Consider the following 24859-nt stretch of genomic DNA (forward strand, 5'->3'; position numbering starts at 1 on the left):
CAAACAGAATGGGCAACGAAACCTCCTCCATGATAATCCTCAACTCCAGAGACCCACAAGACTGTGTAGTCACCTCCTTACTATACTCCCTGTACACTTATGAGGTGTGGCCAAATTCCTTCCTAACTCGATGTACATATTCGCTGATGACATCACCATTATAGGCCGAATCTCAAATAATGACAAGACAGAATACAGGAAAGAGATGGAAGGCTTGGTGGCATGGTGTAAAGATAACAATCTCTCCCTTAACATCAACAAAATGAAAGAGTTGGTCATTGATTTCAGCAAGCAAGGAAGAGGGCTCGCCCCTATCTACATCAAAGGAACTGAGGTAGAGATGGTTGAGAGCATCGAGTTCCCAGAGTCATGATCACCAGCAAGTCTGTCGTGGCCCACTCACGCTGATGCAAGAGTCAAGGGAGCATAACAACACCTCTATTTCCGAACGAGGCTAAGGAAATCTGGCATGTTGATAAAGACTCTTACTAATTTTTATGGGTACACCGTTGAAAGCATTCTATCCAGACGCATCATGGCTTGGTATGGCAACCGCTGTGTCCAGGACTGTAAGAAACTACGGAGGGTTGTGAACACAGCCCAGTCCATCATGCAAGCCAAGCTTCCGTCCATTGATTTTGAGACAGCTAATATAGTCAAAGATCCCTCCCACCCCAGTTACAGTCTCTTCGAACCTCTTCCATCGGGTATAAGACACAAATGGTTAAAAACTTGAATGCTTACGGATTCAAGAAAAGCTTCTTCCCCACCGTTATTAGACTTTTGAATGGACCTGTCATATTTCACATTGAAGGTTGGTCTCAATTTGTGCACCTTCTCTGCAGCTGGAACATTGTATTCCTCGCTTTGTTCTATTACCCTAATGCACTTTGTATGTTATGATCTGCCTATGCAAAACAAAAGTTTTCACTGTACCTAGGTATATGTGGCAATAATAAATCAAATGAAATTAAATTTACTTTTCTAATTTATTCCTACGACTTATAATTCTGGACTATTTATTGCTTTATTTATTTTTTATTTCCTAAGAATTTGATCTTCAGTATATGTACCCAGGTGCCTTTGATCTGAAGATGGCTCTGTAATGTGATCAGAGATGCTGCTGGGCCTGCTGTGTTCATCCAGCTCCACACTTTGTTATCTCGGATTCTCCAGCGTCTGCAGTTCCCATTATCTCTGATATAGTCCCCGAGTTGAGAATGGGTTCCATTCTTGACTCAGTTCACAAGTAAATGTCTATGAGTCTAAGTATGAAAAATCATGATGGGACTGGACAGAGTGGAGTAGTGGAAAGAATGAGAAGATGTCACAGATTCAAGGTAATTGGCAAAAGAGATATGGTTTGTATAGCCTAGTTGTCCCTTATTTTACCAAAATTCGTTTATTTAGTCTGTTTGTCCTGTAACACATATTATGTCTCCCTACTATGCCTTTTGTCATACGAACATGGATGTGAATTAGGATTGTTGACCATTCGGCCCCTTGATGGTTTTCCTATTCTTGTATGGGATATGGGCGTTATTGGCAAAGTTGACACTTGTTGTCCGTCCCTAGTTTTCCTGGAACCGAGCAGCTTACTCCGCACATTTTAAGGGTCAATTAGGAGTTGTAAGGAATCTTCACCTTATCCGTGCCCCTCATGATATTATAAACCTCTGTGAGGTCACCCCTCAGCCTCCAATGCTCCTGGGTAAAGAGCCCCAGCATATTCAGCCTCTCCCCACAATTCAAACCCTCTGACACTGGCAACCTTTCAAGTTTAACAACATCCTTCCTGTAGCAGGGAGAACAGAATTGAAGGTAACTCACTTAGGATGCGTTGTAGGGCAAAGGGTGTTGTCAAGAACAGCAAAAATGAAGGCTCTGATTGAACTCCCTGTTTCTAAAACTAAACGGAAAATTAGGTTTTTGAGAATGTGTGAGAAATTCATGCCTAAATTGCGCGCAATAGCTGCACCTGTAAACGTTGGTTATGAAAACAGGCAAAACTAGCCTCGTCAGCAGAGTATCAAGTAGTTTTTGAGAATCATAGAATCATTGAATCCTTACAGTGTGGAAACAGGCCCTTCGGCCCAACAAGTCCATACTGAACCTCTGAGCATCCCACCCAGACCATTTTCATAAATGAATCAGTGTTGGCTACTTTTAAAATTGGTGATATTATGAAAGTGACTTAGGGATAGCTGCAATCTTATTGCAAAATTATGAATCTTAAATAAAGATGCCAGAGGGATATTTTTCAAGAAAATTTAACCAATGTCAGAAGAAGTACTCTACAGTGAAAAAGGAGACTTTAGGATTGTTATTGGCACTTGACATTTTGAATTCTATATCCATCGCAGTTGTAGAGAAACACTAATATTGTTATTTTTAATCAACTTGCTCAGACTCGTTATGATTAGGTAGACACTACCACCTCACTACAAAGACACTGACACTAATAAGTGCGAACCGTAATCTGCTAGCTTTTGTCGGGAAAATTCCCTTTTGCAGAGAAATTTAAGACTTGTAAAATAAGATTACTCTAATTGAGCTTATTGAATGAACAACTTAATATGAAAGCTGCTCACATAGCTGGAAAAGATAATGTAATAGCCACAGGTTATCAAGAATGTGATTGTGCTTGAATAATTTAAATGAATAAATGTAATTTTCTTGTGTTATATTTTATATTGTTATGGTGCTTTGTGGTGAAATACATTTAAATCAGTCCTTAATTTCTGGGACTACATATTTTCCTTTTTGGCCTATAAACTAAAATGGAAGTTGGATTGCTTTGTAGCTTAAATAGCCAGAATGCAAAAATCAAATGTGCGTTGTTTGCATTGACATTTGGACATGCACAGCAAGATCTCTCTGAATCTCTGTGCTTCCTGGGGTCCTACTATTCAACGTGTACTCCCTTGCCTTTCTAGTTCTCCCAGAATGCATCTCCTCACAATTTCACAATTAAATCCCATTTGTCATTGCTCCGCCCATCTGACCAACCTGTCTACATCACTCTGTATTCTAAAGTTTTCTTCCTCACTATTTAGCACAGCGCCACTTTTGTGTTATCTGTGAAATTTCTGATCATGCCTCCTATAATTCATGTCATAGATCATAGATATACACAACAATCAGCAAAGTGACCTAACACCAAACCATGTGATATGCCACTGGACACCGGCTTCCAGTAAATCCAAGATAACAAAGTGTGAGGCTGGATGAACACAACAGGCCAAGCAGCATCTCAGGAGCACAAAAGCTTTTGTGTTCCAGCTTCACACTTTATTATCTTGGATTCTCCAGCATCTGCAGTTCCCCATTATCTCTCTTCCAGTAAATACCCTCTTTTTCCAACCATCATCCTTTGTTTATTGCCACAAAGCCAATTTTGGAGTGAATTTGACAAACTGCACTGTATTCCGTGGTCACTTTGCTTCTTAACCAGTCTGATGTGTGAGGCCTTATTGAAGTCCATGTCAACAACATCAACCACATTTCCCTCACTTAGTCGACTCCTTTAAAAATTCAAATTTGTCGCACGTGCTCTCCTCTAATAAAGCCATACTGTCATTCATTGATTAATCCTTGTCTCTCAAAGTGGAGATTAATTCTTTCCCTTAATTTTTTTTCCCAATATTTACCCTAGCACAGATGTTATCCTCACTGGCCTGCAGTTTTCTGGTTAACCCCTACCACTGTTCCTAAATAATGGCATCACATTGGCAATTCTCCAGTCCTCTGGCAAACATCCCTATGGCCAGAGAGGAGTTGATAATTAATATTAGAGTCCCGTCACACTCGTCCTTCCTCACCTCCCACAGCAGCCTAGGATCACCTTGGCCTGGGAACTTACCCACTTTCAAGCCCACTAGAACTACTAATACCTTCTTTCTCTCAATGCCAATTTGTGCAAGTATTACACAGCTCCCCACTCCCTGATTTCCAGATCACATTTGTTGTTCTCTGTTACTAATTCTGGGGAAAATACTCAGTTAAGACCTTAGCTATTTCTCCTGGCTCCACACAGATTGTCTCTTCGGACCCTTCTCTTTACCTGGTTATTTGTTTGCCCTAATAGGCTTATAAAGTGCCTTCGGATTTTCCATAATGTGACCCAGTAGTGTTTTTTCATGTCCCCCCATCTCTGCATTTCCTATACTTTTCTCGGACATGTGCTGTTTTGATACTTACCATAAGATTCCTTTGTGTTCTTATTCAATTCTGTGCACCCCTTGCCAATACAGGGTTCTCTGGGTTGTTGGTCCCACCCTTCACCTTTACACGGCCATGTTGGCCCTGCACTCGCATTATTACCCTTTTGAACACATTCGACAACGTTGATGTGGATTTTGCCACAAGTAGCTGCTGGCTTAAAGCGGCTTACTTGGAAATCTTTCTAAGAATTGTGTTCCTCTAAGCCTTACACACGTTGTCTATTCCAGTTATTATTGGAGAAGTTGAAATTCCTTACTACTACCAACATATTATTTTTTAAATGTCTATCCGTTTAACTCTCAGGCTTGCGGATGCACTCTCATCCTTCAGCTGATAATCAAGCTCCAAAACCCTGCACTAAAGCTAATCAAACTGTAGGCCGTTCCAGTAACTGTGGTCATCAAGGCTGCAAGGGCTGTATAAGATTTCTCCCGCAGTGCTCTGAGGACTCAGGGTGCTCAGGGAGAAAATCTTTTCCTCCTCTCTGTGTCCAAATTCGTTGGCTTCTTGTGGAATCAAATTCAATTCTGGCATTGGAGAAGGAGATAGATCGTTACCTGAAAATCAAAAGAAACCCCAGCTATTGCTAGCAAAACACAGCAGGTCTGGCAGCATCTCTGGAGATGAAATAAAGTCAATGTGAGTCCGCTGTCTCTTCTTCAGACCTTTCTGCAGCATAGGCTTTTAAAATGCCACAAACAGGCACAGAAAATAACCAAGAAGGCTAATGAAATGCTGGTCTTTATATCTGGAGGATTAGAGTTTAAGGATGCAGTTTTACAAAGCCCTACTCAGAGTAGCCATGCACCACACCTTAAGAAGGATCAATAGCCTGGAGTGGGAGTACAACATCGTTTACAAGAATGATACATTGACTTCAGGGATCGTTATGGGGAGCAATTGTACAAATTCGGTCTGTTTTCTGCAGAATTTAGAAGGTTAAGGGGTGATTTGATCAAAGTCTTCAAGATATTAACAGGAAAAGACTGTGTGGATAAGCTATTTCCACTGGTTCGCATATCCAGCGGCCATATTAAAAAAAATTAGGGTGAGACGATTCAGGAGAGATGTTAGGAAGCATTTCGGCAAGCAGGCCCTGAGTTGAGATAACAAAGTGTGAAGCTGGAAGAACACAGCAGGCCAAGCAGCACCATAGAAGCACAAAAGCTGACGAAGGGTCTAGGCCCAAAACGTCAGCTTTTCTGTTCCTAAGATGCTGCTTGGCCTGCTGTGTTCATCCAGCTACACACTTTGTTATCTCGGATTCTCCAGCATTTGCTGTTCCCCTTATCTCTGATACAGTCCCCGAGTTGAGAATAGGTTCCATTCTTGACTTGGTTCACAAGTCAGAATACAATGCAGGACAATGGATGCATCTGTGTGTAATGTTCATATATTGGGTCTTTAAAATTATGACCATATATGGTATCATATTCACAAGTTAGATATTTGTAAATTGATGAACCCACCCCCTTACAAAGGGTAGGAGAGATTTGGATCTTCTTCTATAAATGGCAGGGAATGCAGGATTAGTTGTTAATTTTAATTCTCAAATAGATGCATTTTTAAGCCAAGATATTTTAGGTAAAAATCAAAAATTGCTGGAAAAACTCAGCAGGTCTGGCAGCATCTGTAGAGAGAAAGCAGAGTTAATATTTCGGGTGAAGTGGCCCTTCTTCACAACGGATTGTAGCCGGGAAAAGGTTGGTACAAATGCTAGAGAAAGGGTTGGGGAGGAGGGGAAAGAGTAAACTATTGCTGGAGATAAAGGGAACTGCAGATGCTGGAGAATCCAAGATAACAAAGTGTGAAGCTGGATGAACACAGCAGGCCAAGCAGCATCTTAGGAGCACAAAAGCTGACGTTTCGGGCCTAGACCCTTCATCAGAGAGGGGGATGGGGTGAGGGTTCTGGAATAAATAGGGAGAGAGGGGGAGGCGGAGTGAAGATGGAGAGAAAAGAAGATAAGTAGAGAGGAGAGTATAGGTGGGGAGGTAGGGAGGGGATAGGTCAGTCCAGGGAAGACGGACAGGTACCGGTCGAGCAGTTTGGTCCAGCTTCTGCAGTTCCCATTATCTCTGATATAATTTTAACCTCACTGCGAAGCCCCCTCCAGGGATGCCTAACCTGGAGAAGTTACCCTCTTCCCTCCGGACCAACCTCAGAGAATCTCTCTTCCACTGCAACTCTCTTGTAATCTCTTCAGCCTTGAAAATGCTCGACCATGTACCTGTCCGTCTTCCCTGGACTGATCTATCCCCTCCCTACCTCCCAACCTATACTCTCCTCTCCATCTCCAACTTCATTGTTCCCCAACCCCGCACAGCCCGTTTCTATCTCCTTCCCAAAATCCACAAACCTGCCTGCCCTGGTCGACCCATCGTCTCAGCCTGCTCCTGCCCCACCGAACTCATCTCCACCTATCTGGACTCCATTTTCTCCCCTTTGGTCCAGGAACTCCCCACCTACGTCCGTGACACCACCCACGCGCTCCACCTCCTCCAGGACTTCCAATTCCCTGGCCCCCAACACCTCATTTTCACCATGGACGTCCAGTCCCTATACACCTGCATTCCGCATGCAGATGGCCTCCAGGCCCTCCGCTTCTTCCTGTCCCGCAGGCCCGACCAGTCCCCCTCCACCGACACCCTCATCCGCCTAGCCGAACTCGTCCTCACCCTCAACAACTTCTCTTTTGACTCCTCCCACTTCCTACAGACTAAGGGGGTGGCCATGGGCACCCGCATGGGCCCCAGCTATGCCTGCCTCTTTGTAGGTTACGTGGAACAGTCCCTCTTCCGCACCTACACAGGCCGCAAACTCCACCTCTTCCTCCGGTACATTGATGACTGTATTGGCGCCACCTCTTGCTCCCCAGAGGAGCTCGAACAGTTCATCCACTTCACCAACACCTTCCACCCCAACCTTCAGTTCACCTGGGCCATCTCCAGCACATCCCTCACCTTCTTGGACCTCTCAGTCTCCATCTCAGGCAGCCAGCTTGTAACTGATGTCCATTACAAGCCCACCGACTCCCACAGCTACCTAGATTACACCTCCTCCCACCCACCCTCCTGCAAAAATTCCATCCCCTATTCCCAATTCCTCCGCCTCCACCGCATCTGCTCCCACGATAAGACATTCCACTCCCGCACATCCCAGATGTCCAAGTTCTTCAAGGACCGCAACTTTCCCCCCACAGCGATCGAGAACGCCCTTGACCGCGTCTCCCGCATTTCCCGCAACACATATCTCACACCCCGCCCCCGCCACAACCGCCCAAAGAGGATCCCCTTCGTTCTCACACACCACCCTACCAACCTCCGGATACAACGCATCATCCTCCGACACTTCCGCCATTTAAAATCTGACCCCACCACCCAAGACATTTTTCCATCCCCACTCCTGTCTGCTTTCCGGAGAGACCACTCTCTCCATGACTCCCTTGTTCGCTCCACACTGCCCTCCAACCCCACCACAGCCGGCACCTTCCCCTGCAACCGCAGGAAATGCTACACCTGCCCCCACACCTCCTCCCTCACCCCTATCCCAGGCCCCAAGATGACATTCCACATTAAGCAGAGGTTCACCTACACATCTGCCAATGTGGTATACTGCATCCACTGTACCCGGTGTGGCTTCCTCTACATTGGGGAAACCAAGCGGAGGCTTGGAGACCGCTTTGCAGAACACCTCCGCTCCGTTCACAACAAACAACTGCACCTCCCAGTCGCAAACCATTTCCACTCCCCCTCCCATTCTCTAGATGACATGTCCATCATGGGACTCCTGCAGTGCCACAATGATGCCACCCGAAGGTTGCAGGAACAGCAACTCATATTTCGCCTGGGAACCCTGCAGCCTAATGGTATCAATGTGGACTTCACCACTTTCAAAATCTCCCCTTCCCCAACTGCATCCCTAAACCAGCCCAGTTCGTCCCCTCCCCCCACTGCACCACACAACCAGCCCAGCTCTTCCCCCCCACCCACTGCATCCCAAAACCAGTCCAACCTGTCTCTACCACCCTAACCGGTTCTTCCTCTCACCCATCCCTTCCTCCCACCCCAAGCCGCACCCCCATCTACTTACTAACCTCATCCCACCCCCTTGACCTGTCCGTCTTCCCTGGACTGACCTATCCCCTCCCTACCTCCCCACCTATACTCTCCTCTCCACCTATCTTCTTTTCTCTCCATCTTCAGTCCGCCTCCCCGTCTCTCCCTATTTATTCCAGTTCCCTCCCCCCATCCCCCTCTCTGAAGGAGGGTCTAGGCCCGAAACGTCAGCTTTTGTGCTCCTGAGATGCTGCTTGGCCTGCTGTGTTCATCCAGCTTCACACTTTATTAACTATTGCTGGAGATAGGTTGAGGGAGAGAGAGAATATTTCGGCAGACAAATGAACGTGTGAAGGTCAGCTTCGGATAATGAATAGCCAATAATGGGGAGCGTTAGTGGCTGACAATGTTTGTGGTCGTCCACCCCCCCCCCCCCCGCAATGTGGAGATTAGGGTGAAGTGTTGGGAGAAGATGCTCAAGCCCTAAAATTATTGAACTCAGTATTGAATCCAGAAGATTTCAGCATTCCCAAATGGACAATGAGATGTTCTTCCCGCTTATGCTGGTATGAGTGATCACGGGCCAAAAGCACATGTATGGGCAGCCATGATCCTACTGAGTGGGCTGAATGGCCTTCTCCGGCTCCTATGATCCCTTTCCCTTGCCTGGCCGCAATGCGCGTGCGCTGGCATGTGTTTGGCGGCTCGCGCGTGTCGGAGGACCGCACATGCGCGGTATCGTTTAGCTGATGCAATGCCGGCTCCGGGGCGGGCGGGATAAACGACGCAAATATCGATAGACAAGGGGTGTAGCCAATCAGAGCGAAGCGGTCTGTGCGAGACTGGCCAATAGTAACGGTTAGGGGGTGGGGTCTGTCCTGCTGGCGGTGACAGGGAGTCGGCGAGTGACCGGCGGGTCTCTCATTCACAACGAAATAGAGAGAGAACAAAACAAAAATAAATAATAACTAACCCAAATTTTCAGCTCGATATCTTATATTCGGAGTTTACACAGCCCGGGAAGTCGCTATGTCTGGAGATGAGGTATGGTTGAAGTTTCATGCTGAGGTTGCGCCTCGGGCTCGAGTTTGGGTGGCGCTGGCCCTGCGTGAGGCAGCGGCCGGTGTCTAACGGGCGGAGAGTCAGGGAGGGGCCTGAGGCCTACTCGGCCCAGCCACTCTGCTGCAGTAAATAGCTTTGAATTTAGCTGTTTTGCCACCTTTAATGGATAAAGGGAAAAGTAAACAACTTCCGAGTGGAAATTTAGTGTCTTTGATGTGGACCTTTTATTCCGCCGCCTGAGGCTTTGGGTTCACAGACTCCTATACCCACGTTTCGCCGTAATGTCACAGGCTGTCCCACTACAGTAGGCGTAATATTAGACCTGGCCCTGTCCTTGTCCTAATGTTCTGAAATGTAAGAGAGTGCAGAGTTCAGATTGCACTCTGTGCAAGTTCTTTATTTAAATTTGATTTAAATTCAACAAATCTTGCAGTTAGGCTTTATTTTAAAACTAAAATGTTAAATTCTTTTAAACGTTTCAACGTGAAGGGAACTTTGCGTGATTTTCCATTTTGTCAATTTCCTATACTGTCAAGCATCCTACTGCTCTCTTTGTTCTGCACGAACTTGAGGGATGCAAAAAGCCACACAGCTCGGAAACGGTCCCTTTGACCGACTTGTCTATGCTGACGATGTTTCTGAAATTGAACAGTCCCATTTGCTTGCACTTGGCCCATATCTCTCTCAATCTTTCCTATCCATGTCCAAATGTCTTTTAAATGTTGTAGATGTGTTTGCCTCTACCATAAGACATAGGAGTGGAAGTAAGGCCATTCGGCCCATCAAGTCAACTCTGCCATTTAAATCATGGCTGATGGGCATTTCAGCTCCACTTCCCTGCACTCTCCCTGTAGCCCTTGATTCCTTCTGAGATCAAGCATTTGTCGATCTCTGCCTTGAAGGCATCCAACGTCCTGGCCTCCGCTGCACTCCGTGGCAATGAATTCCACAGGCCCACCACTCTGGCTGAAGAAATGTCGTCTCATTTCAGTTTTAAATTTACCCCCTCTAATTTTAAGGCTGTACCTACAGGTCCTAGTCTCCCTGCCTAACAGAAACAACTTCCCAGCGTCCACCCCTTCTGAACCGTACATTATCTTGTAAGTTTTCCCTGACAGCTTGTTCCATGCATCCACCCCTCTGCGTGAAAGGGTTCCTTCTCAATCTTTCTCCTCATGCTTTAAACCTACACAGTCTAGTTTTGGGCTCCGTTATCCTGGAAAAAGACCTTGCCTATTAATTAAAATACACTTAAGAGTCCTGAGATATTGAATGCTGGGATTTTAAAAGCTTCCTATTGGCCCCTTTAATCGGTTCTAGCATTTAAACTTGTTGAATAATGCAAGGCAGGACTTTTTAAATAGATGCCATTTTAAGCCCATAAGACATAGGAGTGGAAGTAAGGCCATTTGGCCCATCAAGTCCACTCTGCCATTTAAATCATGGCTAATGGGCATTTCAACTCCACTTCCCTGCACTCTCCCCGTAGCCCTTGATTTCTTATGAGAGCAAGAATTTGTCGATCTCTGCCTTGAAGGCATCTACCATCCTGGCCTCCACTGCACTGCATTTTAAAGTATAATGGCAGTATACGTGAAGCAGAGATATATCAAAAGCAAATGAGTAGTTCAAATTAATGAGGCTGTTGACTTGCTTGCCAAACTGGCTTGTTTTCGTTCAGACGTTCCCTCACCCATGCTAGGAACATCATCAGAGAGGCCTCGGGTAAAACAATGTTGTTCTACTTAGCTTGGAATTTATGCTGTCTGGTCCGTTATGGTGAGTAGTGTCATTTCCAGTGTTCTGAATGGGTTCATATATGGCGTCCAATTCTATATGCTAGTTGATTGCATTATGGGTTGATAACCATGTCTCCAGGAATTCCCCTGCGTGTCTGTGTTTGGCTTGGGCTGCTGTGGTTATGCTGTGTCAGTTAAACTGATGGTCTTCATGGTCCCACTGTACTGATGTTAGGAAAGTTTGTTGTCATTTTGCTGCTAGCTGAAGTCCATGTATTCTGGTGGTTAGTTTCATTTCTGTCGGTTCAATGTAGTGTTTGTGGCAGTTGTTACATATTTTGTAAACTACGTTGATTCTGCATGTTGTGGGAATGGGGTCTTTAATCCTTGAATGTTTGTCGTAGAGTGGCGGTGGGCTTGTGTGCTACCATGATTCCTAGTGGTTCCAGGAGTCTTATTGTCAGTTCTGATATGTTCGTGACATAGGGCAGTGTGGCCAATGTGTTAGGATGTACTGTGTCGTCTTGTTGTCTAGATGTCTACTAAATAGACAACCAATAAATGAAAATCAGCTAGCAGCGAAACAACACAACAACGTTTCCTTTAATATCAGTAGGCTTGGACCATGAAGGCCATCAACTTAACTGGGCAACATAACCACCGTAGCCCAGGCCAAAGATGGACACGCATGGGACTTCCTAGAGGCATGGTTCGCAACCTATAATGCAATCAACAAACATGATGGCATTGGACCCCATATACAAACCCATACAGAACATAACCAGAAATGGCACTACTGATAGTAAAATATAGGGTATGCAAGGTAGTTTGATCTTAGAGTAGGATAATAGGCCAGCACAACATCGTGGACTGAAGGGCCTGTGCTGTGCTGTATTGTTCTATGCTCACTATAATGAACTGGACAGTATAAATTCCAAGCGGAGTAGAACAACATCACTTCATTGGAGGTCTCACTAATGTTAAACTAGCATGATGACAAAATGTCCAAACGAAAACAAGGCAGTTCAGCGAACAAGTCAACAACCTCACCTATAACTGGAACTACAGATCTTTGCTAGAACCTTAGAGCGCAAGTTAATGTTGGTCTTGGAGGATTAAAAAAAAGGGAATTAATAATGTGAATCTGTAAAATGACAGGGACTTTATGCTTTTCATGTTTTCCCACTAGATTTGGAACACTTCAGGAGTGGTAGAAAATAGAGGAGGTGGTGGAAGTCTGGAACATATATTAATTTTAATTAATCATTTTAATTTATTCATTAATCGCACGAGGGCAGCACTGGATAGGCAGCATTTATTGCCTAGAGGGCACTTCAGAGTCCACCACACTGCTGTGGGTCTGGAATCACATGTAGGCCAGACCAGGTAAGGATGGCAGTTTCCTTCCCTAAAGCACATGTGAACCAGATGGGTATTTCTGACAATTGACAATGGATTTATGGTCATTGTTACACTTCTTAATTCCAGATATTTTATTGAATTCAAATTCCACCATCCGCTCCAACAAGATTCGAGCCTGGGTCCCCAGAATGTTGTCTGGGTCTCTGGATTAACAGTCCAGTGATAATACCGCAAGACCATCGCTTCCCCTATATAATTAATACAAGGAAACTAGTGAGACTAATAAGGGCTAAACTTTTGGACAGATGATGGTCTGCATCTTCGGGTCTTTGAAGTAACTGTAGAACTAGTAGAAATATTGGTTATAATCTTCTGAAATTTCCTAGAATCTGCAAAGGTCCCAGTAAAATGACACCCAATGAATGAGGGAGACAGAAGAAAATGTAACTCAGTCCCATTCTTCCAGCCTTTTCCCACAGTCCTGCAACTTCTATGTTTCCATATTTTATATCTAGCTCTTCTTTTGAAAGCCGCGATTGTAACTGCCTCTATCAGTTTCAGTGGTAATTCATTCAGATGTAACCACTTTATGTGGCTTTCCTCAAGTTGGCATTCACTCTTTTATGGTCGTAATGAAAATTTGTAGCTCAGATTGTGGATGTGGTTGATCGTTTGTCCGCTGAGTCAGTTATTCCATGGAGAGCAGACCTTTCGTTACCATTCTAGGCAGCATCATCAGTGAGAATTCTAGTCGAAGCATTGGTGTTCTACTGTTCCAAGTTCAGACGGTCTTCTGATGTGGACCTTGTCACTTCCATTTCTGTTTTTTTAGCAGCAGTCTGTATACAAGGTCTATTTCTATGTACTTATTAATGGAGTCCCATGTTGAGAACCAGGCCTCCAATAATTTGCTTGCATGCCTGCTGATCACTTGTCATAGTGTAGTCACTTTGTCCTATCGTCTGTGTGTATTGAGAGAAGTGAATGTTGATTATGTCTTTTTACTGCCAGTTTGGTGTTCGTGTATCCTGATCGTCAGTTTCCTCCCTGTTTGTCCAATCTGATGTCGGTTGCACTCACTGCTTCTGTGTATCACATTATTCCTGTTTACTGTCAGCGTGGGATCTTCAGTCTTTGATATTGAATCCATCCAAACCTTTCCTATTCATGAACTTGTGCAAATGTCTTGAGTGTTGTACCTGCGTCAACCACTTCCTTTGGCAAGTCATTCCACAAAGAGCTACTCTAAAAGAAAAGTTGCCCCTCATGCCCTTCTTAAAAATCTTCCTCCTCTCGTCTTAAATATATGCCCCCTAGTTCTGAACTCTCCCCTACCTTAGGGAAAAGACCTTTTACTATTCACCTTATTTATGCCTCTCATGATTATATAAATCTCTATATAAGGTCACCCCTCAACAACCTAGATTTCAGTGGGGAAAAAAATCAATGTGCAAAATCTTAAAGGCTTTACTAAAGCCCAAATAAACAGCATCTACCATACTGCCCTCATCAGTTTTTACTTGCTCAACAAACTTGCATCAAGTTTGTGAGACATGATTTCCTCTAGCTCAAAACTATACTGACTACATCACTAACCATTCCTTGCCTCTCCAGATGCATGTAAATCTTATCTTTCGGAACCTCCAACCTACCCACCATTGATGTCAGTCTGAGATAATAAGATATAGAGTTGGATGAACACAGCAGGCCAAGCAGCATTAGAGGAGCAGGAAAGCTGATGTTTTGGGTCCAGACACGAAACGCCAGCTTTCCTGCTCCTCTGCTGCTTGGCCTGCTGTGTTCATCCAGCTCTACGCCTTGTTAGCTCAGATTCTCCAGCATTAGAAGTTCCTACTATCTCTGTATTGATGTCAGACTCTTGGGGCCTATAGTTTACAGGCTTCTCCTTACAGCGTTTCTTAAGTAAAAGTACAACGTCTGGGATATTTTTCTAAATTATTGATATATCCGTTGGCGTATAGATTCCAAGTGGAAAATTCTGAACCCATGCACTATAAAAAGTTAAGCTGAAAAAATTCCCTTAATTTTACATTTAATTTATATTTAGCATGGGGGACTTTTCCCTCCTGTGTCCCCCGAGAACTAAAACCCCATCTCTTGTTCTTCCAGACTGAGGACTGTTTAAGCCAAAATACTGATTCTCCAGACTTCAAGACATTTTTCTCAATCTTTCTCTGATTTTTCTCCTCACTCAGTTTTAAAGCTGAGGTACATTGAGATTGTGTGCAAATTGAGCCAAATCCAAATTTGCTTTGGAAGTTGTGTTTGTGGGAGGGGATTAGGGCTTTTTGACCAAGTGGAAATGGCACTAGTCCACAATCCACCGGGCTAATGGTGTGGGAGCGAGGTCTCAGATCCCACCACAGGATTAGATGAAATTTAAATTCATCTGTTAATTAGTGACTTTGAATCTATTGCCAATTTGTTGTAAATACCTGGTTGGATGATGCATTTAAGGAAGGAAATCTGCTTAATCTGGTCAGGGGAAGATAACTTAAACAGTATTAGTCCACAATTTGCTGGCAAAATCACATGGTGGAATGCTGGATATTGGCAGCTTTGAGGTGGGAGAGCGTGTATTATTTGACAAGAGGACAATATCCTTTTAGTCTGATGTCATAGAGGCAGAGCAAGCTGGGCTTGATGTCGCCCCCTTTTGCCAATTTGACATATGTATTTGAGACGCTATCTCATTATCTGTTATTAAATGATAGTAAGAGCATCATTTTCTGAGTCTTGGTGAGCAGTTAAAGATCTGCAGGTGCTTTAATATCATGCCTACATTTGAATTAATGAACTTGAGGTTTCTTTGTGGTACGGCAATAGTGTCCATACCTCCTGGGCCATGAGGCCTAGGTTCAAGTCCCACCTGCTTCAGAGGTGTCAGCACAAGTTGACATTTTTTTTTGTTTTTTGAAAGCATTTTGTTTTGATGACCTTTGAAATAGCTTTTTTTAAAAATTCACTCTTGACCTTGCAGTCTGGGCCAGTATTGAATTGGGGACTCTTGAATTTATTTCTCTTCAATTTAGTGTTACTTCAAATATCTCATCTAAACTGCAGCACTGAAGTAACTCTCAAACTTTTAATTCCTTTTCAGTTTTATTTTGGTGCTGAAAAATGACAAATCTCCAAACCCTCTTCAAATTTTAAGCTAATTTTAATCCTTTCATGATATAATCACTTATTTCTTTCTTGCAGGTCTGTTGTACTTACATTCAATGATATTAAACTTGATTCCTTGAACGCCCAGTTGTATAAACTGATCTGCTGCTCTCCCAACTTGCCAAGAGTCCCTGTTATCAGCTGTCAAGACAACTTGGTAAAAATGTGACCATGACTTCAAACCATAGCAAATCCAGGAATTCAACTTTTAATTTCATTTCTGAGCTGTGTATACACTGGCAAGGCTGCCACTTCTTGCCCATGTCTATGGCCCCATGAAGGTGGCTGTGGACCGGCTGCTTGATCCACTACAGCTTGTTCTGAAGTCATTTCCATATGATAGAAGCTAGAGAGTTCTAGGGTTTTGACCATAACGAAGGAGCACCAATGTATGTCTAAGCTGGGTTGGTGCGTACCCTGAAAGGGATTTGCATATGGTTCCAATCTTGAGCAGCCCTGGAAAAAGTTGTGGTGATTTGGTGTTCTGCATCTTTATTAGGTAGTTCACACCACCATTGGCAATCAGCGGAGTGTGGATGTTTAAGCGATAGGTTACCAATCTAGCAAGCTGCTTTGTCTTCGCAGATTTTCCACTTTCCAAGCATCTGCATGATTTCCCCTCATTCATTTCCCATGTGAGACTGTTGTGTTTTGGCTTATAGCATAGTTTTTGACAATCTGAGGGCTCAAACTTAGTGTACTACTGCCTAGTTCTTATGTTTCATCCTCAGAAACCAAAGGGATTTGTGAATCAGGGTATTTTCTTTCATAGTATAGACTGCTTCATTACTAACAGCTAAGTTAATTAGATAAATTATGAAATGACTCACTACTTTTAAAAGATCTCTAATCAGGGTCTTTAAATATTATGGTGCGCTTAACCCGAGAGTTCTGGTTCTCGAGTGTTTGAGTATCAGTCATGATCTTTGAGGAAATGTCTGTGCTCTGCTGGGAGTATTAATTGGATAATGGTGTTGTAAAACATTCAATTTATGCTTTCCTTCCAATTTAGCTCAATATTAAAAGAATAGAATTTTTTTGAAGATATTTTCAATAAAGTCCCAAATACTCCTTTTTCTTACTCCTTTTTCTCCTTCCATTCAAAACTTAGTTTAAATGTTTTGACCACAAAGTACGTTGGGAGTGGTACTAATTTTAGGCCAGAAACAGAGGCTGGAATAAATTTTTTTTTGACACTTAACATCTATGAGAAAAACCTTAAATACTTGCGCTGTAGCCCATAAAACAGTGCTTGAGTTTGAAGTTATCATTTAGTATACTGATGATCCAGTTGTAAATGAATCATTTTTACTTGAGTGGACTGCAAGTTTCAATTGCTGTTCAAGAAAATAATTGAGATTTTATGTGCAAAACCTGAAATGTTTTGTTTTTGTTTTGCAGGAACATATTTTGAGTTTAAATCTATTTTTTGAAATGAGTGGTGTAGAGTTGAGAATATAAATTTTTAAATGTGTGAACTGTTATCTGATCCAATGTCTGTTAATTGCCTTGAAAAGATGATTTTCGATCCCACAATGACAAAAAAGAAGAAAAAGAAGAAGAAGCCTTTCATGCTGGAAGAAGATGGGATTGAACAACCAACAGAGGAAACGCCAGCAACTGAATCTAAGGAAACTGTAATTTCGGAGAATGTGGAGGAGAAGGTTCCAGAGGCAGATGAAGATGACAATAAGAAAAAAGGTATATTGATTCTTTAACTGCGTAGTCCATTTCTTTTGACTAGAATTCACTTTTTGGGAATTGCGACTTGCATTGACTAGGAGATAAGCAAAGATGACTTGAATCTTGTCTCTTATAAGGATGTTTCATTATTCCAAAGCTGTGGGGTGAAGCATGAGATTTCTGAAGGGAACAGCATCTTTGAACCATTTCAAATTCTAGAGTCATTGCTGAGTCCTTTTTTGAGTTCTTGGGCAGCCCTAAACACTGTCACCAGTCATTTATATGTAGTGAAGCCTGCTAGATCTCCTTCCAAATATTTTACCTTTAATTGTTTGAGATAGAGCTCCATGTGCGGAGTTCCCTTGCTGCCAAGCAATTTGAGATGCAGCCAGTCAATGTCAAGAAAAGGCTACTCATTTGGAGCCTGTACTACAGCTACTAGGCTAAGTAAGCTAAAAAGAGCACACGTGGAAAGGATTGCAAGTTAAATTCATATAAAATGCTTTAAAGGGGTTTTGAATCTGCTCACCTTGAAGGATGGAAGTACAAGAAACGAGCAATCTCTGGCAATATGCCGTATGATTTCTGCTGTCCTACTCGGAGAGAAACTCAGCACCTCAGCTGTTTTCCCCTGACAGATCTGGTAGGATGGCTGTCGTGCAGATGACCATGTTGTGAACAGATACTGAAAGGCACATTGATACAGGGAGCTCATTTGTTTCAAGCGATGGACGGTTACAGCAGAAGAGGCTTATTCAAAAGAAGATAAACTTTTCTTTAGTCATAACTTCAGAGAATATTAAGATCAATGGTTTTCTGTTCAGATCAGTCAGGCGCTATAACTGCTTATCAGTCTGCAATATGTCTTTAATTCTTTTCAACCTCTAATGGGCCACAATTTTTAATGAAAAATAGTTGTTCAATGCAGTTTCCTTGCGGCATAGTCTGCTACTCATTATTTATTAGGTTAAAACCCCCTTTCATCTTGATAGAGCTTTTGCTCTGAGATGGTGAATTATGAGCAAAGCTAGTTTAGGGTTTGTCAATGAAATACAATATTCCAATGTGCTTTGTAGCTGGGTTGACCATCCCTACTGATCATTTAAAAGGCCAATACATTTGGGAGATTTTCAATGAAAGTCATATTGTCATAAGCAATATTATTTTCTGCATTCACTTTTTGTGTAGTCATGTTGAAACACAATATGAAATTGTGATAGAGGAAAGCACATTTTGCAGTCTTTATTTAACCCCGTTCAGCAGCCCAACTCATTGTTAACCCACAAGAGTAGACCAATAACTTGTAATAATTGCCTCAGTTTCAACCGAGGAGACCCGTGACATTGCTATATTTGACATCAGAAAAAATAAAGCCAAGCTTTGGTTTGTATTGTATGCAATGGCTTTATAATGATAAACGTGCTAAAATGAATTGATATTGAAAATAAACAGATTTTGTCTCTTTCTAGAATGAAAGAAAAAGTATAGTGAGTATTGTCCAGAATCTGTCTCAGGAGATGAAGCAGATACTGTGAATTTATCTTTCACACAGCAGGTTACAATTTAAGCACAGCAGCACCAAGGCTACTTCAAGTATGATTTGCAAAGATCACACACAAGAGTAGCAAGTTTAGCTGTGTATAGTTTTTGGGATGTCCATGTATCCTAGCTAAGTCACCGTTGACCATATGTATGCTGAGAGCTGAGCTGTGAGCTTTGTCCACTGTTACTAGAGGTAGCTTTTGTTGGACTTTTTGTTCCAGCAGTGCTCCTGCTGTCAAAGGTACTCATCATTTCTGAAAATGGCACAAGTAAATGCGCAAACATTTTTCCATGTGGCCAAGCTCCTGTGATTGGGTTAAATCTTAAATCTTTTTGTATCGTTATCATTTTAAGAAATATTATTCATAACTTCGCGTTGAATAGGCTACTGTGTAAAAACCACATGGCCTTACCTAGCATCAGAAATTTAAGAAACCACTGTGCAACCAGGGTAATAGTTCCGAGAAAAACACCATTGCTTGTAAATTGCTTTGGAAGACTTATTCTGTTATGACACATCCAGATTTTTAAGTCCTAAAGGATATCATCTTGTGACATGTGGGAGCCTTGGAAAGTTTGCTTGGAAAGTCCCCTCAAAGATTTGATTACTGTTTGTGTTCCGTATGTTTGAATTTTCCTCATTAGATACAACAGATGATTTGGATGACTTGGACTTCTTCAATCAAAAGAAAAAAAAGAAAAAACCCAAGAAGCCTATTGGAATTGACAATGGTGTAAAGGTTAGTGGTGAGAGTATGCAGCAACTTAGTGAGACCCTTTGGGGGAACACAAAATCTTTGCCAAGCTTGTACTCTCTCTAAGACAGAAGTCACTGACTATTCATGTAATTTTTCAACTGTTAGCCCAAAGGTGCAAATTGTCATAGGAACAGGAGAACGTCAGTCCATTGAGCCCATGCTGCTGTTTAATTTGTTCATGACACACAGATGCTGATGCCCAAGTGTCAACAGATTCTCTTGTTGGAGATCTTTCTTCTCTATCTTTTCTAAGCAACTAAAAGCTGCACGTTGTCCAATTGAAAAACTTCTTTGAAAAAATAAAAATTAACGCAGGGAGTAATATGAATGTGAGAGATAAAGCATTTCTCCATCAAGCGTTGGGTTTTGCTTCAATGTGACACCTCCAATGAAAACAAAATCATAACACAAAGGTTAAAAACTGCAGATGCTGGCAATCTGAAATAACAGCAAATGCTGGAAACACTCGGGATCAGGCAGCCCTCAGTCACTCTTCTATTGATAGTTAACCTGTAAGGTTTACAACCTCTCTTTTCCTCAGTGCCAGACTTGATGAATATTTCCATCATTTTCTGTTCTTCAGGATTGTAATGTGCCCTCCTTTCGTCCAGTGACTTGATTCCAAATTTTTTTGGGTGTAAGCTCCTATTAAAATGTCAGTCTTTCAAGAACTGAATTGTTCTGTTTTACTGTCAAATTTTGTGTGCCTAAAACCCTGAAGAGACTGTTGAAAGGAAGAATAATGTTGATTGCTTGTGTAAGCTTTAGTTTACACAATCCAATCATTTAAGTACAGAAAATTAGCAGTCTCTTTAATGAAAAAAGTATCTGATAGCAATAGATTTGCTATCAAAATGATTTGTTAAACCTGGGCCTTTCAGATAGGGGAAATAAATTGCTTAGAGGGGACTCTGTGTAGATTTATGTGAGGGATTAATAAATCCAGATCATTTCTTCGGATTTAATTCATAACAGTGCCTGTTAAGATTGACGTATTTAAGAGTTGATGTATGGAGTTCTTCAAAATATTATCAACAGCTGGATTGGATGCCTGGCTGGTGCAGTTAAGGTCAAAACGAATCATTTCAAAAACAGTTGAATGCAGTGTTTCCTCTAAAGATCTAGAGCCAAGCAGCAATCTGGAATATACTGTATTCAAACATACAAGTCACACTCTCAAACTCCTAGAAGTAGCATCTTTCAAAATGTGCATGGAATTTTTTTTAAAGAAAAAGCATTCAGGTGTTTGTAGATATTCAGCGTGAAGAAAGAAAGGTTTAGACAACAAATGTGCCTTCTTCAACTGCACCAAAATAACCTTGTCAACATTATGAAATGGGTTCATGAGGAATGTGCATCTGGTTCAGCTATGAAACTTGTCTATCTTGCTAGTGAGAAGAGGAAATTCCCAATGTCAGCATTCTTTTTGAAAATTAGGTTTGTGATAAAGTAGTGTGCTCCGTTCTGCATCCAACTTTTTATGCTGTACCTGACTTGATTCACACTCCTTCTCTCTTGTCCGTAGTACCAATTTCCTTTTGTTTCTGGCATCCCTTTCCCAGATCTAGAGAATGGGCAGCAAGATTATTCATGATTGTTCAAGTGTGCCAACTAACAGGATCCCTAGAGAGTCTACAGGGATATTCTGCCCACTGTCTGCCCCCTCTTCTTGAGTAACAACTGGCTACTTGCAGCACCCAGCAGTTTGAGCATGGCATCCTGTTCTGCTCAGAATCACGATGCTGTGTCTTTTGTGTGTAGTGTTCTGGTTGCGTGCAGAGCCGCTGTACGGCAGACCCATATTGCTTACAGGTGTTTCCTGACTTTATACTTTTTCTTAAAATGAGGTCTGCTTTAAAGAAAAGCATTTTAATCTTTTTGGTTTTTCCTTACCATTTATGAAAAGTCTCACCTAACAAAAACACTGGTGTTGCAGATTGAGGCTGATGTCACCGAGCAGGGGGAGGTTGATGATGATGCCTTTGACGTCAGCATGATGAAGAAAAAGAAGCCAAAACCTGTGACTTTCGTGGTTGAGGTGCTAAACGAAAGGACAGACGACAGTGAGTATTCCATATTTGGAAACCATCTTTGGTTTGCCCTATGCCGAGGTGTTATTGGGTGAAGTTTGTGTGCTTTGTCAGCAGCTAGGGAGTACAGTGGATGAATGCGACTGAGATTTATTGGAGTGATGATTCTTTCTGGGGAAGAAAGGGTGTTGGTAGGCACACTACTTTGAATGGAAATGAAGTGATATTAACAGCTTAAACTGAGATTGCTGATTACATACTTGTAGATTATGTGGAATATGGTCTGATCATCTCCTCCATGGCTTATAAAAATGCTGCAAAATTGTATGTCTAGTCTGCCATTAAAAAATAAAAGCATTGTCAAACTATTTAATTATTGCTCAAATGCAATGATCGTGGCATAACTAGTAGTGATGTCTCTTTTCCTGTACTTATGGAAACTGACTCTGATCTCAAATCTATTAGTGCAGCCGTCTGTCCATCTGTATGTCTTTTACTTTTTAAAAAACATAAGGTCCTCCAATCGTAGATCATAGAATTGTAGAATCCCTACAGTGTGGAAACAGGCCCTTCAGCCCAAGTCCACACCGAACCTTGGAGCACCCACCCAGACCCATCTCCCTATAACCCACCTAATCTACACCTCCCTGCACTCTACGGGCAATTTAGTGTGGCCAGTCCACCTAACCTGTACATCTTCGGATTGTGAGAGGAAACCGGAGCACTTGGAGGTAACCCACGCAGACACTAGGAGAATGTTTGTGTGGAGTTTGCGCAGTTGCCTGAGACTGGAATCGAACCCAGGCCCCCGGTGCTGTGAGGCAGCAGTGCTAACCACTGAGCCACTGTGCCGCCCCAATGATACCTAATAAGAGTTCTGTAAAGTGCCCTAGCTTGATCATACTTTGAAGTGGTGAAAGAAGAGAAATGAAACACAAAATTATCTTGGGAATTCGATTTAATAATGTTTAAATAATTGCTCGCATTTTTCTAGAGCTCTCTACAAACTTTTCATGTAACTTAAGTAAGCTTTTTGTTTGTACCTGCAGCTGCAAGTAGGGTTTGAATTACATAACTGTCCTGATGTGCAAAGCCAAAAGCATATGTTTTATTTTAAATATTGACAATCTAGCAAACTCGACATGAATATAGGAGGCATGGCAACAAGGTCAGAGATGACTTAAAATTGGAACGGTTAAAAGTCTAAGGCTGTCCCCTTCAGTATGGAACAGTGTAGATGGGGTGAACAGGTGGAATAGAGGGGATGGCAAATGGAATATAATCCTGAAATGTGTGAGGAGATGTTGTCTTGGGAGAGCTAATGAGAAAAGTGAGTACATAATGAATGGTAGGCATCTTGAAAGTACAGAGGATCGGAGGGACCTTGAAGTACACGTACATTGATCCTTGAACACAGGGTAGATATAAGGCGGCATGTGGGATACTTGTGGTCAAGGCATTGAATCCAAGAGTGAGGAGATTATAATGAAGTATATATAATGTTAGGCCACAGGAGTACTGTACTGTTCTGGTTGCAGCAAAATGGGTGGGATCTTATTACATCAGGGACAGCGCAGAGGCAGTTTGCCAGCATGTTGTGTGGGCTGGACCAGTTTAGCTAAATAGGCTGGGATTGTTTTCCTTGGAGTAGAGTGCGCCGAGTGAGAGATCTGATTGAAACGTACATAGTTCTAAAGGGCACAGATGGCGAAACATTTCCCCTTGGAAGATTCAGTATTCAGGTGGCACAGTTTTAAGATCTAAAAATTTAGAGGGGATTTGCAGAAATTTTCTTTCATCCAGAAGCTGGTGAGTATCTGGAACTATTTCCTGAAAGGGTAGTAAGGTCAGGAACCCTCAAGACGTTTAAAGTATTTAGTGGAGTACTTGGAATATCATAGTATTCAAAGCAATGGGCCAATGCTGGAAAAGGGAATCAGAAGGATGTTTGACTGGCGCAGACATGATGGACTGAGAGCCCTCTTTCCAAGCTGTAAAATCTGCGACACCCTTAACCATTCCCTTCAATTTGGTTTCATCCCAATTGAGGAGGAAAGGCAGAACTTACGTTACATACAAGTTTGTACACACTGCCTAATCTTCTCCTGTATCTGTTGTTCATTTGACACTGGCCACGAGCTGATTACATGAACTGGAAAGGAAACCCTGCATTCCCGCACAACTGCATTACTGTTCAACATCCACCTGCATATATGAATTAAACTAGTGTGTAAGAATAAAGTAACAAGACAATTATATCATTTGGTCTATGTCAGTATTAGTGTTTAATGAGTCTCCACCTTCCCTGCTTCATTTAACTTATCTATTATCATTTAGCAGTCAGGAACAGGAAATGGCTATGATTTTCCTGTCCTTCTCAAGTCCAGAAATGCTGAGGCTAAATAAAGCTGCACTGCTGTTCTCATAGCTAGGATTTGAAATTAGTTAAAATTAAACTCAGTAGCTTTTAGCATGGCATCAACAGGAGTCGAAGCAGCAATATACCAGGTTTCATGACTTAATTGTAAATGAAAAAAGTTTCAAGCAGAATTCACTGGTTTAACAGATGTCTAAATATGATGCGTTCATTCAAAATCAGCAGCCTTGGAACTGAGGCCCTGCTCAAGTTTGGATTTTTCTGGATTTCAATTCAGGTCAGCCTGGCCGAGGGTTGCTAGTCAAGAGTGGGAATGAATCACTGCTTGAGCAGTGGAGCAGATAACAAGTCCAGCACCATGCAGTACTGAGCGGAATGCAAGAAATTAGCATTAGAATCCCTACAGTGTCGAAACAGGCCCTTCGGCCCAACAAGCCCACACTGAACCTCGGTGCATCCCACCCAGACCCATCCCCCTATAACCCACATAATCTATCCATCCCTGAACACTGGGCAATTTAGCATGGCCAATCCACCTAGCCTGCACATCTTTGGACTGTGGGAGGAAACCGCGCAGACATGGGGAGAATGTGCAAACTCCACACAAACAGACACCTGAGGCTAGAATCGAACCTGGGCTCCTGGTGCTGAGAGACAGCAGTGCTAACCACCATGTTGAATTGCAACTGTAAGCTGAATTTTTTTTTAAAACTCTGCACGGCATTTTGTGAAAATGTCTGGGTTTCAGACCTATAATTCTACTTCTTGATGCTTTTATCCATAAGTGTGTGGAATGTGCAAACACTTGCATTGTGTTGTAGGTTTTGCTTTCCTATAA

The 24859-nt window shown here is 42.5% G+C and overlaps 1 protein-coding gene across 1 annotated transcript in view; it reads left to right on the forward strand.

Moving 5' to 3' along the window:
- Positions 1-9137: 9137 nt before the first annotated feature.
- eif2s2 (eukaryotic translation initiation factor 2, subunit 2 beta) overlaps positions 9138-24859 on the forward strand; it is a 34026-nt gene continuing 18304 nt past the window's right edge. Inside the window, exons 1-4 of the mRNA XM_048550307.2 lie at positions 9138-9326; positions 17149-17332; positions 19502-19596; positions 21551-21677. Of these exons, the coding sequence (XP_048406264.1) occupies positions 9312-9326; positions 17149-17332; positions 19502-19596; positions 21551-21677 (421 nt within the window). The 5' untranslated portion in view covers positions 9138-9311. The remainder of the gene's footprint in view (positions 9327-17148; positions 17333-19501; positions 19597-21550; positions 21678-24859) is intronic.

This window comes from Stegostoma tigrinum, chromosome 19 (assembly GCF_030684315.1).
Source record: "Stegostoma tigrinum isolate sSteTig4 chromosome 19, sSteTig4.hap1, whole genome shotgun sequence".
Taxonomy (NCBI): domain Eukaryota; kingdom Metazoa; phylum Chordata; class Chondrichthyes; order Orectolobiformes; family Stegostomatidae; genus Stegostoma; species Stegostoma tigrinum.